Source organism: Seriola dumerili, unplaced genomic scaffold (genome assembly GCF_002260705.1).
Source record: "Seriola dumerili isolate Sdu_G_001 unplaced genomic scaffold, Sdu_1.0 BDQW01000337.1, whole genome shotgun sequence".
In the NCBI taxonomy this organism is placed as follows: Eukaryota; Metazoa; Chordata; class Actinopteri; order Carangiformes; family Carangidae; genus Seriola; species Seriola dumerili.
In genome coordinates, this window is record NW_019174592.1 from 220,136 (window position 1) to 234,867 (window position 14,732).

At 40.9% G+C, this 14,732-nt stretch overlaps 1 protein-coding gene across 3 annotated transcripts in view; it reads right to left on the reverse strand.

The window, feature by feature from the left end:
- The window catches only part of acsl3 (acyl-CoA synthetase long chain family member 3), a 31,820-nt gene extending 17,259 nt beyond the window's left edge, over window positions 1-14,561 (reverse strand). For 2 of the 3 annotated variants that reach the window (XM_022760532.1, XM_022760534.1), the window contains exons 1-4: window positions 14,423-14,561; window positions 8,713-9,269; window positions 6,778-6,955; window positions 1,623-1,732 (exon numbers count right to left, since the gene is read on the reverse strand). In XM_022760532.1, coding sequence (XP_022616253.1) covers window positions 1,623-1,732; window positions 6,778-6,955; window positions 8,713-9,087 — 663 coding nt within the window. In that variant the 5' untranslated portion in view covers window positions 9,088-9,269; window positions 14,423-14,561. The remainder of the gene's footprint in view (window positions 1-1,622; window positions 1,733-6,777; window positions 6,956-8,712; window positions 9,270-14,422) is intronic. The other variant, XM_022760533.1, reaches the window with a different exon arrangement.
- Between the last annotated feature and the right edge of the window lie 171 nt (window positions 14,562-14,732).

The window sequence follows — 14,732 nt, forward strand, 5'->3', positions numbered from 1 at the left end:
ACGCACACACGCACGTACACACAAGAACATGGACATAAATGTAAGTGTTGTGTATACACTAACACAAGATGAAAACCAGGTTTCTTCTTTTGTCAAGTGACCATGAATCCCAGACACATCATCTTCATCAGTATTTGGTCTACGAGGGGATGTGTGAGAGTGAGCAGAGGAGCTGTGTTTATTCCACTTTGATAAAAGGAGGGATGAAATGCCAGAGCACCATTTGTCTTTGGGGATTGAATCTGTCCAAAACAGACCTTAACACATAGCACGTGCACGTCTCTTTATTTTTATATCTCTATGGTGACACACCGCTCCTCGCCTCCTCCTTAATCTGCTCTGCTCCAGTGTTTTGGATTCTCCCTGATGGATAACAGTGGCCTAAAAGCTGCTCACAGTCTGGAACCACTGACAGACTTTGGATCAGTGATGTAATGGAGATAAACCGTCTTTATCTTAGTTTACATTGCTTTTTATTTGCAGGGTAGAGTCTATCAACATTTATAGACCTGAGGTGAAGGAAACTTTTTGTTTATTGTGATCTATTTCATATTGGACTTCTTATATCAGTTTTGCACTTTTTCTATTGTTATTATTATTGACATTCAGCATCAATCAGATATTTCCATACAATATGTCTCAGATTTCAAACTGAATGTGTAAGACATACAGTATATTTGTGTTTGTCACAGATTTCAAGATACTTCTGAACAAAGCATACGAATAAAGAAAAGAAGTGAAAAAGAACAACTAAGGATAAGATACTTATCAGAATAGTGGTAAAGCCCAGAAGTGGACGGAGGTATGTTTTAAAATGTACTGCAACGGCTGTTTATGTTGTATATCTTCACTTTGTTCCAGGTACTGTCGAGTTGTATGTCTGACTTTGGCGTCTTTCTTTTGGGAGATTTGAGTTTTAAACACAAGGGAGAGAGAGAACGAGTATGTTTTTTCTCTTTCTGAAGGGGTGGTGGGTTATATATCATGTAATATGTTGCATAATAAGGCTGTTAAATGAAAACTGAATAAAGACATTATTCAAAGAAAAAGAAACATGAATGGTTGGGGTTTGATCTTTTCTCTATAACAAAATTATTGATTTGTGAAAATAAAATCAGGCCTGTATGGTGTTTAATGCTTAATAAGTTTTTCCCCCAGTATAAAACTACAGTATTTATTAACAAATAACCTTTTCTCTCAAACATCAAGGTCAAGTTAAAAAAACTTTTTGGCTCCATGGAGGGAGGGGTCCCTTAAAACTGTCCACACCAAGGGTTCTTTTTAGGTCAGAAACTATTTCTGCTGTTGACCTGTACAGCCCACTCAGATATGTGATGTTGGGCTACGCAGATATAGTAAATACCATCCATCACTTCCTGATACTGTTTACCTTATTTGCCTGCTACCACAGAACAACTGAACTAACCATGCACAGTTGCACATGGTGAATCTGAGGGAGGATAATACCAATAACAGTTTAACCAGATGACCCAGTGCAGCTGCTCTCTCTCTGTGGAGGCCAATGACTCTCAATAACAGTAATAAATTCCATATTTCCAATTATTAACAAGGTTATGGAGAATATTATTACATCTTCGGTATATGTTTGCGTAGGTTCTCACCTTGAGTCTGGTCTCCAGGAGCTCTCTGCTGGTGAAGATGTGGGTGACCTGAGTCTCATTCAGCCCATGAGCGATGGCTGGACCTCCCAGTGTGGAGTAAAGGGTGGCCACTGCAACACACACATCAAAACACTATCATCAAAAATGACTGAATATATAAATATTTAATCAGGTGACAAACATTTATTAAACATGGGGGTACATATCTATAAGGTAACCCAAAGAACAAATGACCACATTGAACTCACTTAATGAGAGGAAGAAGAAGAAGAAGAAGAAGAAGAAGAAGAAGAAGAAGAAGAAGAAGAAGAAGAAGAAGAAGAAGAATTAAAGGTTTTCTCTCTTAATGAGCTCAAACTTGTCAATGAAGGATCTTGTACCTGAGGTAAAAGCTGTATTGTCTTTATCCGTCAGTATCTGTCAAAATTTAAAGAAGCTTTTTTTATCAAACTTTGAATCTTGTTTGATAGTATTGTAATTCTGCTACAATACTCCAACTTTACAATTTTGAAATGGCAAACACGGCACTTACAGCAAATCAAACTTGACTAATGGACCCTAACCTTTTCCCGAAAACACTCATCAGTGGTTAGAAGTCATACTTCTTGGAATACACAGACTTCTTTTTTTCCTGTAGAATCTGGCTTGTTTTCGATAAAGACTTCAAATTTGCCTGCCTTGTTCCCAAAATGTCAGCCTGTGCCAAATTCAGTGGAAGTGTCACTAAACAAAGCCCTAACGGTAATATCATGGCCACAGCACAAGTGGTCAAGAAGGAAACCAACTGCTTCCAATGTAATACAGGCCCTTGACTGGAAGGCTTGGAGATGCTATCAGTAAATTGTCTGACTGAGAGTAAATGTATAAACAGTAAATAATACCTAAGTAAAAGGGCTCAGTTTTGTTGAGACTACTGCAAGAGCTGTTTGTGTGTTGAATCTATTTATGGCACATTTTGAACCTGTTGCTATTGATTGCTGACAGGTTCATAAAATGATCGGTCTATATTGCTCAGCATTTCTGGTTTGGCCCCTCCCAGAACGATGACATCACCAGGGAACCTCGAGAGGCCTCAGCCCTGCCTCGGAGCAGATGGGACGCAAGCTCTCACTGCCTGACGAGCACTCTTTTGGGGATATAAACAGTACTGGTATGTGAGGGGGCGTGTGTGTTACGACTAAGTGCATATGGCTGAATGGCCGCTGGTATGTGCACTCGCATACATGCGTCCACTTACGAGCCTCAGTCGTTAAAGCTATTATGAGTTTAATTCTTTTCTTTTTTTTAACTCAGATATTACCCTGTCAGTGTCTTCCTCATCTGACGACATGAGGACATGATACAGATATGTTACACCTCATTCCTCATTATCGATGTTTTCAATACCTGGCTTTGTGCTTAGAGGAACGTGTCATGTTGTCATGTTGAAACAGGAAAAGAGCCTTCCCAAAATTGTTTACTGTTGTCCAAAATATCACTAAATGCTGTAGTATTAAGATTTCTCAGAGCAAAAGAATACAAATCTATGCAGGGTTAGAGCAAACAGATATAGGCTTCCAATGCACAATCATAAGATAGCCGTATTTTTTAGTTTGCCAACTGATGAAATGCAGCTTATAAATCTAAGAATGAGGAGCAAGATAACAGTACAGATACTGCCCAGCGTCCCGCTGGTGATGAAAAACTAACATCAGCCTGTCTGACTGACTGAGCATTGACTTTTGCCACGTGTTGAAATTCATTAGATTTTCATTTTTCCCTGATGTTGCCTGTTTTGATTGCGCAATTACTGCAAAGCAAATGCACGATGAGATCAATCAGTGTAATCCGTTGAGCTGAATCGTGACGCATCACATATAATGATGGCCCGATCAATCGGCTCATTACTTAAAGACCCCCTGCAGACATGATTTCAAAGATTTAAAAATACCCTGCTTTGGATAATAATTTGTGTCTGATGTTTTTTTTCTCAAAAAGTTGAAAAGCTTTTATTATTTATAACTTTTCAAAAGTTTAACTGCTGGACACAAGATGTCTCCTACTTCACTGAAAAGTCTTTTCTCAATCTATGTGACACGAAAGCTTCGACTTTCCACATCACACACTTTCACACTGAGACATAATGGACGCCCAACTAGTTGTGATGTCACAAATCCTGCTTGTATATACAGCACATGTCTTGAACTCCGATTTAAGGTCGACACAGAGGAACTTTAAATGTTGAGCAGATGAATGTGCAAAAATTTGCAAATACATCATTCTGCACAACCAAGGAACAATAAGCAAAATACATTTTTGAGTTGAGAGGGAGTTTAAATACATGGTTCGCTTTGTGAATTCTGCTTGTGCGTATGTGTTCTCGTTTTACTTAGGTTTTGGCTCGGGTTGTGGTTAGGCATGTATTTGTAATGGTTAAGGGTAGGATTAGGGGCTGGGGAATGCATTATGTCACACAATGTTTGTGTGTGTGTGTGTGTGTGTGTGTGTGTGTGTGTGTGTGTGTGTGTGTGCGCGCGCGTATGTTTGCACGCGCACGTTAATGGTTGCAGTGTACAACTTGTAAATCGCAGGACCCAGCTGAGACAGAAGAAGGTCAATTTGTCCCCTCTGTCTTCTGCTGTTACATAAGTGTCCCATTTCTCCTCATTCACTCACTTTTTTTTTTCTTTCATTTTGTTGTGATGGAAGCACGCTCGTGTATACGGTACATTTTTATTTTACATATGTGCAGCGCCGCCTCTTACACATTGGTCGGCTTTCTTTTAGAATATGAGGCTTTCAGCTTGTATCACGGCGACCGTCATTTATCTGATGTTACAAACTAAGTGTAAAGGGCTGTAACCTGTCAGCCCCTAATAGTTTTTGGTTTCTTCAGGTTAACATTAACACAAGGCTTATATTAAGAATTGTGGTATTAAATTTTTTTTTATGTAAAACGTTCCCCTGGACAAAAAGACCCTGTTCATGTTTTTCATGTTTGTGATGTTAATGTTGAAGGATCTGTCGGCAGCCGCTGCCCCGAGGGAATCTATGCTGATTTACTCTTTAATATGTTCTGTTCCTGTCTCTACTGCGAGCACCCACAGCGGTACTTTTAAGTTCATTAAATCTCTTTGATTGTCCTTGAAGGACCCTTCATTTTCTCTGTGTGCTTTAGTTTATGATCCATTAAACTGTCATTGCTTTGAAAATACGTAGCAAGCACAAGCCAGTAAAGCATCTTTCTTTAGGGGGGGGGCAGAGAGGAGTTAAAAGTTGGAGAGAGTGATGGAGGAAGAGACAGAGGGGAAGAGTGAGAGGGAGAGGAGTGAGGGGTGATGGCGTCAGAGGAGGGGTGAGAGAGTCTACGTGAGCATCTGATGTTGACAGAGGCATTAGGGAGTCAGCCAAAGGCCCCCACTGAACTCGGACACTTGGTGTGTGTGTGTGTGTGTGTGTGTGTGTGTGTGTGTGTGTGTGTGTGTGTGTGTGTGTGTTTCTGTTTGCATGTGTGGACATTGTATATTCACTGTATATTGGCTCGCTGTCAAAAGGCAAATGTGCTTATCATTTGTTGTCATTGTAAGTTTTTTTTATTTTTTTATTTGCACTTGTCACCATATGTGGGTAAAATAAACGGCAGCAGTTACATCCTCTAAATAATTCTGTTGTCATATGAAAACCTCACAATTCTAGTTTCGCCTGCATTTTTATATCTTAACGTCAGTCAAAGGATGACATGTTCCGACATGGGACCGTTTCAGGATCTCATTTGTCGAACTGAAAAATGCAGAGTGACACAAGGCGGAATACCTCACAAATTCTTCTGTTGCACGTTTGTGGAAGTTTTCTGTATTAAAATGTGTGTGTCTGTGTGTGTGTGTGTCTGTGTGTGTGTGTGTGTGTAGCTGGAGCCCAATCTGTGTTTTTAGATCTCACGGCTGGAGGTGTCATGGCCCTCGTTCACACACACTCACACAGCAGCAGAACAGGAAGTATTGGAGAGCCCATGACGCAAAAAGGAGATGTCACTAAGCCCTGTCCCATAAACTCCTAGTGTCTGTATCAGTGTAGGGATGCAGGGTTATAGACTGTTACTCTGTGTTTTCTCTCTCTCTCTCTCTCTCTTTGATGTTTCCTCTGTCACATTTTCTCTCCTTCTCTTTCACTTTCATCCTTTATCTATTCCTCTGTCCATTTTTTTTCTCATATGAAAGGGAGCTGACCTGAAGCTAGTTTACTTCTGGTGCTCTGATCTTTTGACAACCACACACACACACACACACACACAACCACACCACACACAACACACACACACACACAACACACACACACACACACACACACACACACACACACACACACACACACACACACACAGTTATAAATCAGCCTTATTCAGACACACTTTGGAAGATGCTCAGTGGAAAAACTAACTGAAACTATGATTACTTCTTTGCTGTTGCCACTGATGCAAATGAACAGTGAAATCTGGATGTATTTGCCACTGTCTCATCTGTCTCCACAGGCTCCCGTTGTTTTGAAAATTAGACATTTCGTGCATTAAATCCAATTAGAAAAAATTTCGTCATCCTTCAAATATCAAAAGCCTCGCAGGTATTGCAGGAAACATTGTGTGTTTGTGTGTATGTGTGTACTTGTGTGTGCATTTAAGCAGATCCTTATCCTTATTTCACTGTTTCATCAGACTTTTGCATGCGACAAGAAAACATAACTTTCATTTAGTGTTGAAGCAATTAGTTGATTAATCATTATGTGGATCAACAGAAAATGTATCATTATCTATTCTGATGACAGATTACTTGTTTAAGACGTCTATTTATAGCTACCAGGTTATCAGCAGCTTCAGAAGACAGATTAACTAAAAGAGTTCAAATCTGTGCCGTTTCACCAACTGAAAAACTATTTGATATTTAATGGAGAAAAGTATCAACGGTCATAACAACATTTGCCAAACACACACTAACACTGGCAAAGCAAAAAGTGGTTGACACAGGGATATAACTTGTATATATAACTTGTACTTGTATGACCTCTCTTTTCCTTAATGGTTATAGGGGTGATGTAGTAACTTTTAGATTTTAATGAGGTGTTTACATTATTTGCTCACAGTTCTCTGTGTATTTCTGTGCCTCCATACTCACGCCGGACTTACATGGGAAGTTGTACATGAAGCAGGCCTGGGCAGCTATGATCCACTCGGCTCGCGTCTCGCAGAAGATGGCGATGTTGTGTTTCGGCTGCTGACCCAGCGATGCCAGACCACTGCCCAGCTGGGACGCCGCTGTGAGGACCTCGTCATAGGAGCGCCAGCAGTACTCACCCAGAACTACCTGCAGCAGGGGGAGGGTGGGAGTTTGTCAGTGATGGAGGGGGGGATAAAAAGGTACAGAAGATAAAAGAAGGTAGGAAGGACACAAGCTCCAAGTATCAATACAATTAAAAGCCCAGTATTTGTTAAATGCGGCACTATTGTGAAACAGAACTACTTCCTCTTGTGGAGAAGATAAACACAGGCTTCTGGATATACTCTCCCACACTCATACACCAATGAGTGTCATTAAAACCCACAGACACAGGACGGAGCATCAGTGAGGTTATACTGACTCCTACTGGTCCATAAGTGGTAGTGCACACACACAGTAATGATGACTGCACAGTGGTTTTCCACCTGCTGGAAACAATAGATAGGAGCTAAACGGCTAAGACGTGTTCTCTTGCAGCAATCAGTGTTTCAACAGTGGGTTTAAATGGATTAGAGGGGGATTATTGTGGGTTGGTCAGGGGTAATTTACGCTGTTGGCCAACTCCTGACTGTGCAAGCACCGTATGTACTACAAAAACACACAACCACCCTCCCTTAAAGTGTTTTACTTGGGCAAAGTTCACGCTGAATGATGAAGGAAAGAATCCAGGTGTGTGTATGAAATGATCAAAAAGCAAAACTCGACCACATCATGGGAGCAAAACATGCTAGTTAGCATCAAACTCTTACTCTTTTCTTTTTCTTTTTTTTTAATACTCCCACTCCTTTTTTGAACAAAGTCTGGACACACTTTTGAACAAATACCAAGTCCTCCTCCCTGTTTCCATCTTCCGCTCCACGTTCATACTTGGCTCTCTTCTCTCTGTGTCCTCTCTGAACATTTGTAAGGTCAATGGAATTTAAGGGCGTCTAGAAGAACTAACAAGCTGTCAGTGTATAGATTAACGATGATTGTGACCATTTCACTGAAAGGAGAGGTTTTGCAGATTAGACAGTGGGTGAAGAGAAAGTCACAGGGGAATATTTGAAGTAGGAGATAATGCATTTATAAACGTCGTCAGCTTGCTGGTTAAAATGAGGAATGCTGACAATTTGTACAATTTCATTTTTGATTTTCCACACAATGTCACAAATGTCTGGTGCAGAAAAAAAAATCTGTCCTGAATTACTTTTTCCGTCTTGATCCCGTCCGTTCAATCCACAGTTTTTTTTTTTTCCTCTATCCTCTGTGAAGTTTCTCTAAAGTCACTGACAACACTGTCCGTACATTCTTGATTTTGATTTTGGCACTAATAAAAATATATACTGTCACCAGTGTTGTCCTTCAAGGCCCATTAGAGACACATGGGAAGATTTTTATTGCTAGAAACTCAGTACTGTCTGTATGTGGGAAATACTGACGGTGAGAAAACCCCATGTTAGAATAGTCACTCTTATACTAATCTAATTCGCCCAATTGCAAGTGAATGAAAAGGTAATGAAATTAAAGTCCTTACTCTGCCGGGTATTTCTTGAACCAACTGAACTTGGAGAAACACTGCCATAATCTATCTACCAAAGTTACGTTAAATGTGATTCTACCTCTTTCCTCTTTATGCTAAGCTAATTTTTCTACTGGCTGTTGGCTGTGGCTTTTCATTTAAGGAACAGATGTGAAAGTGAGATTGCTTTTCTTCACTCTTCAATCTAAATTAACATAAATGTTGAACTATTCCTAGTACCTCTAATGTTGTGTTTAGTGCTCATTTTTTCCACTACAGTTATTTCTATTTGATTCCTTCCATTCCTGTTTGCTATAAACACACTTTCCCCATTGATTTTTACCTTCTTAAACACCTTCCCATTGCTCTGCTGCTCGTCCTCCTCACTGATCACCTCCCTCGTGCCGAGACAGTCTCTTTCCGGGAACTTCGTGGCCGCGTATTCAAACATCTTATCCAGGGTGTCCACTCCCGGGCGCAGCGACGTCACCAGCCTCTTGATGGCACTCACCGCTCTGTAGGGCCCCTCGGGACATCCCAGCACAGAGCGGGCCTTCGCCCTCTTGGCTCGCTCCTCCTCTGAGCCGCAGACGCCCCCGACCGGCACTGACGCCCAGCTGAAGAGGTGGTAAGGCAGGAAGGTGACGCAGGTGTAGATCCACACCACAAGGTGAAAGAGGAGCAGCAGCAAGGGGTTCAGGTCCTCCTTCAGCTTCATCTTGGTGAAGCTGTGACGGCGACTGAGAGCAGAGAGAAGAAGAGTCACAGGGAGGACGAGCTGTGAGAGAAAGTTCCTACTCCTGCTGTTGCAATCTGTCCACTTCTCTTTCTCCTTCTTGCTTTTATAGAGCTTGTCTCATCCTCTGTGGCAATAAAGTGTCCACTGGACCAACACTGCCCCTGGAAAATAAACGACATTAACCTGGCATTAGAGCAACAACTGACATGCAATTTCTTTTTATTATTAAACAAGTTTCAAAATTTGGTTATTCCCATACTCATTAAGATCCTGAGCTTCAATGAAGCCTTAAAGTACAAGGCTCTCAACTCATTCTGAAACTGAAACCAATCAATGAATCACATGTGCTCCAGCACTCACAAAAAGCAGAATTGAAATTTTTGTTATTGGAAAACCATAGTGTGACAAGAACACTGGCCCTGTGCTGCATGTTCCTTCCCCTCCCTGCAACTCCTGCATCCACAGTATGAAAAAACTGCCAGTGTCACTTATTGTTAGTGTCAAAGAAACAAAAAAAAAGAAAGAAAGAAGAAAGGAAGTACAAAAAAATAGACAGGATAAAAGAAAGAGAAGGAGACAGAGGAGAAACTGAAAAGATGAAATGGAAAAAAGACCGTCTCTAACAGATGTAAATGACAGTAAGTGGGAGAGGGTGTATAAGAGGTTACTGGATGAACATATGTGTATGAGTGTGTGTGTGTGTGTGTGTGTGTGTGTGTGTGTGTGTGTGTGTGTGTGTGTGTGTGTGTGTGTGTGTGTGTGACAGGCTACAAGCCAGGAGACAGAGGGATACAGCCAAAGAGAGGAACAGATAAGTACACAGAAGGAACAAGCTGCAGCTCAAGTAGTGGATCCACCAGCCACACTGTCCCCATTCAACTCATTTCATAATGTTTCATAATGTCGGTAATTCTTATAAATGTGGTTTATTTCCAGCTTTAGGAGAGTGTGTCATCCCATTAGAGGTACTGTAAATTATTACTGTTTATTATGATATTATTGTTTGGTTGAGCACAACTGCATTTCACAGCGTTATCATGACAACGCCCGCTAGATATTACATGATTTCTGGGTAGAAGTCTAAGGTCCTTAAATTGCCATTTGAGGCCACCAGTGTCAGGAAAAAGCCTAATGCATATTGACGTTTCAATTCAGTCCCATCAACTGGTTTTTGTAATTTTGCAGCTAAAAAAAAAAACAAAAAACATGGTGCGAGGACACACGCACACACACACACACACGCTCCAAACAATCTATTTTAGCAACAGTAATTCATTATTCACATGAGGGAGAGGCTCATCTTGCTCCCCGAAGCACCACATCCTTCCCCTCCCAAAACGGCCAAGCTGACACACACTGTGCCCACCTCTCTCCCAGATACATTCATCCCTCAAGTGTCCCTTTGAGACTCATAAATAAATCAAAGATTTTACCAGCAGTTCCCTCCTAGACTAGCATCTGTTCCCTGTGGGATGTGGACGGCGCTGTCGTTCTGCCCCGGTGTTTTGTTACCCAGCCAGGACGCCTTGCTTCATCACGGCTTACCAAAACTGCACCCCGGTGGAACAGGATGCTATCATCCAGTGTTTGCTTGTTGGTTTCACTGTCTCTTGTTATACATATTTATGCGCAAAAAAGTCAAGGTCGATGAAATAGAGGCCACAGAGGAGAAGTGGGTTCAACTCGGATAAACAAACTATCAGACTAGAGGAGAAGAATCCACAGAGCAGGCTGCTGGCAGACCTCAACTTCTTCCACCACTGTTTTGTCACAAGACTTTTAGGCCTGGTGCAAAATAAGAATTGGCTTGAACAGCTTTAAATACACCAACCATTAAAATTTCCACCATTTTTTGAAAACAAAAAAAAAAAAAAAAAAAAAAAAAAAAATACCTGACCTAGTTAAAAATAATTAAATAAAGACGTTTTCTTGACTAATAGCTCTAAGACAGAGATTCTCCCTCCCTTACTGGTAAACACCCACATCTTCCAAACTCCACACTTGGAATGACAAGACTATACGTTCTATACGTTTTTCTGTATGCAAGTATAATGACGATAAGTTCAACTGAATTGAACCGATACCTGAACTTATGTGTAGCTGTACTAACCCTGTAAGGACACGATTTGATTGCTGTCATTGTTGTAACGACACGGCCCCCGTTAAACCCTTTGTAACACATGAACAAATAGATGAATGCCGTATAATCTTTCTTCAATTATCTAATTTGACTGTCAATCATTAAAATAAATAATTAAATGTAGGAATAAATAACAATTCCTACACTAGTTGTCCTAACAGTAGTGCCACCCCTCAAAATTAAAGCCCTGCATACTGTACACGTTGATGTAATATGAGACATTTTGCTAACAGCTAACGTTACACTACTTAGCAGAAATCAGTTATTTTCTTCGCTGCTGTAAAACAGTAGTTACCATCGGTTGCACAGTGCAACTTCCCCAAGAAAACTGCTGTTTTATCTCGATGTGGAAATATAAAGTTTATTAATAAATTATATGGTATCAGATGGGTGTATAATACTGTATTTTCAGCAGTATCGGAGGCATTTCTGACACTAGTATCGATACCAGAACAACTCTAATTGAACGTTCTGATTATTTTTATTATCTATGTATTTTTTGTCTATAAAATGACAGAAAATAACAAATTATGCCAATCACAATATGCCATTACACAAGCTGATGTCATTAGATCGTTTGCTTTGGCCGACCAACATTCACAAAACAAAAGACATTAAATTCACATGCAACAAATTCTCACACCAGAGGACCAGGGAATTTTTGGAATAGCTGCCTCTTGAACTATTGTTAAAATTGTTGTTGATTAATTCGCTATTAAATATTGAACTGATAATAGGACATAACAGTGGGCAGGGCTATTGTGTGCAGTGCCAGGTACCACTAGTCAGATTACACAAAGGCAGAGAGATAAGGAGACCACAGAAGGGAGGAGCCTGGAACTTGTTAGAGTTGTGAGGGAATGTCTACTGAACTTTGCATAAAAGGTATTTATGCATGAATGCAGACACAAATCCACCTGAAACCAAACCGCTTTGCTATAAACATGCAGTAGAATATCTGTCATATTTCATATGCATCACTTCCTGTAATGATTAGCCATTTACCCACAAGAACAAAACAAGTCCAACCAAGACAAGCAAGCTGTGAAAACCACACACACACACACACACACACACAACATTGATTTGTTTCAGTGAAAAGGTTGAGACCTTAATTTGCACCACAGCAGCACACAAGCAAGCTCGACTCTAATCTCTTACCTTAAACACCGTGAAACAGTTAGCCACACTGCGCAAACTAGTAGTTGCTTAATGGGTGGCTTTATGCAACAAGCAGGCGCTTTGCAGGCAGCCTCCACTCACTGGATTAACTGAGTAATATTGTGGCATGGTCTACGTAGCAGTGGGGTGAGCAGGCATGTGTGTGTGTGTGTGTGTGTGTGTGTGTGTGTGTGTGTGTGTGTGTGTCTGTGTCTGTGTCTGTGTGTGTCTGTGTGTCTGTGTGTGTATGAGGGAATCATTGCTTCCTCAAGAGATTGTGTGAATGGGGTCTTTTGTGTGCCGACGTCATCGTGCCTTCACCCACTCAGCTAAGCAGGCAGGCTGAAGTCTTGCAGAAACTTCAACACGGCCATTGTGGCGAAACGACGCACCAGCACACGCTCCGGTCCCAAGGGGTCAGACTGCGTGTGCGCTTGTGTGAGAGGAGAAAGAGGAGGTGCGTGTGTGTGGTGTGTTTGTACGTGTGGGTTGGGGCGTGTGGGTGCTGAGCAATTTTGCACACATGAGCTGTATTTGCCCATTTCAAATAATGACATAATCAAAAGCTTGCAAAACAACTGAAGAGTTTTAAGTGTAAGCATGAAAGCACAAAACACAATTGGTTGGATTATGTGGATCAGACCGCTGCTTTTCTCTGTTTTTGTGTGTACATGGCAACATAAACTACTGTCACACATGCCAGTCACCAGCCTGTTCCTCTTTCTACTGTAAGCTCTCTTAATGCCTCTGATTTGAATCTAAAATTGTTGCTACAGCAGCTATAAACCCTTCATTTGCATCCGATTTAATTGCCACAGGTGGGATGAGAAAAACAAACTCCTTCCTCACACAGCAGACTGAGATATTAAAAGTATTCACTTCAGATATATTATATAACACCATGATAATTTAGACTTGCTCCAACCTCTGAGAAATATGACTTCCAGGAAGAAGGACTGTGTTTCTGTGTGTTCTCCAAGCACATTGTACTATCTATGATGGACCTGTATCATTTGATAATCATTGCCATGGGCCGGTTCACTTCAGCTGTGTAAATAGTGGTGAGCAGCTTGAGGTTGTAAAAGTTACAAAAGATTGGACACAGATTTTCTGTCCTGGCCTTTAATTAAAATGCTTGCTGTTATAAAATATGTCCTATTTGTCTGCATTTTATAATTGTTTAAATGTGTTTAGCATAAGAAATATAAAAGAAAGGTCAGCTGATAAACTAATAAGTAGTAAAAATTCACTGCCATGTAAAGAAATTTATAAATTAAAGTCCAGAAACACTGAAACACAATGAATTTTTGGCATAATAAAGCTTTACAATCAGAAAAAAGACACATAACATATTATGGACCTTAGATGTCATTATAAGTACAGTGGTCTCAGCAGTGAGCCACAGATGTTCAAAGTGCAACATCCAAGTGCGCTAACTCATCAAACAAGCCGCAATGGCAACATAACTTCCGGTTGAGAATTTCGAAATAAAACGCTTAAATTGTTTTGATCACTAAATATAATTTCATCAGTATTGACAACAAAACATTGTTTAAGACACTGGCCACGGAATGTAATTACTGAATTTCGTCCAAGTACGAGTCTGTCTACAGAAAGTAACCCTAGTAACTAACAGTCCAATTGTCACTTTAAACATAATTTCACTCGAACAGCGTTTACATTCGTACCCAGTGTTTTCAGCTGAGAGTAAAGAATATGAATTACATTGCGCTTTTCATTTTTTATGTACGTTTTCTACACTTTAATGATAAGCTGATAACATTTTAGCTAGCAGGTAACTGTTGCCGAGTTCATAACATTAAGTTAGCTAGCAAGCACTCAGCAACATGGCAGCCAAAAAAAGTCTCTTAATGTTTTAATTTTTAGAGGAATTAACGGCGTCACTTCTAGACTAGTCTCTGTGTGTGTTCGGTAGCTTGACGTCGCAGCATCCCGCACATCTGGGTATAAACGCGCATCACAAAACGGCACCTGAACGACGTGAAAACTTACCGGTGAATGTTCCCGCTCCGGAAGTGTCAGTTTATCCCGGTTACAGCAGCGGGAGAGCCGGTTTTCAACCCTTCACCGTGTTCAAGCTCCGTGTGAGGCAAGCTTTCTACATGAATTCATCCATCAGCTCTTAATTTGTCCGTCGATAACGCGCTCTCTCATCTGAGCCCGGAAGTGATTTAGGAAGGGAGGGGGGGAGGAGGGGGGGGGTTGTCATTCCCTGCGTTATGATTGGACTCGTGGAGGTGGCGCGTGCTAGGGGCCGGGCCAGATGGAAGGAGGGCTCGAGGTGACTGCATGGGTTACTGAC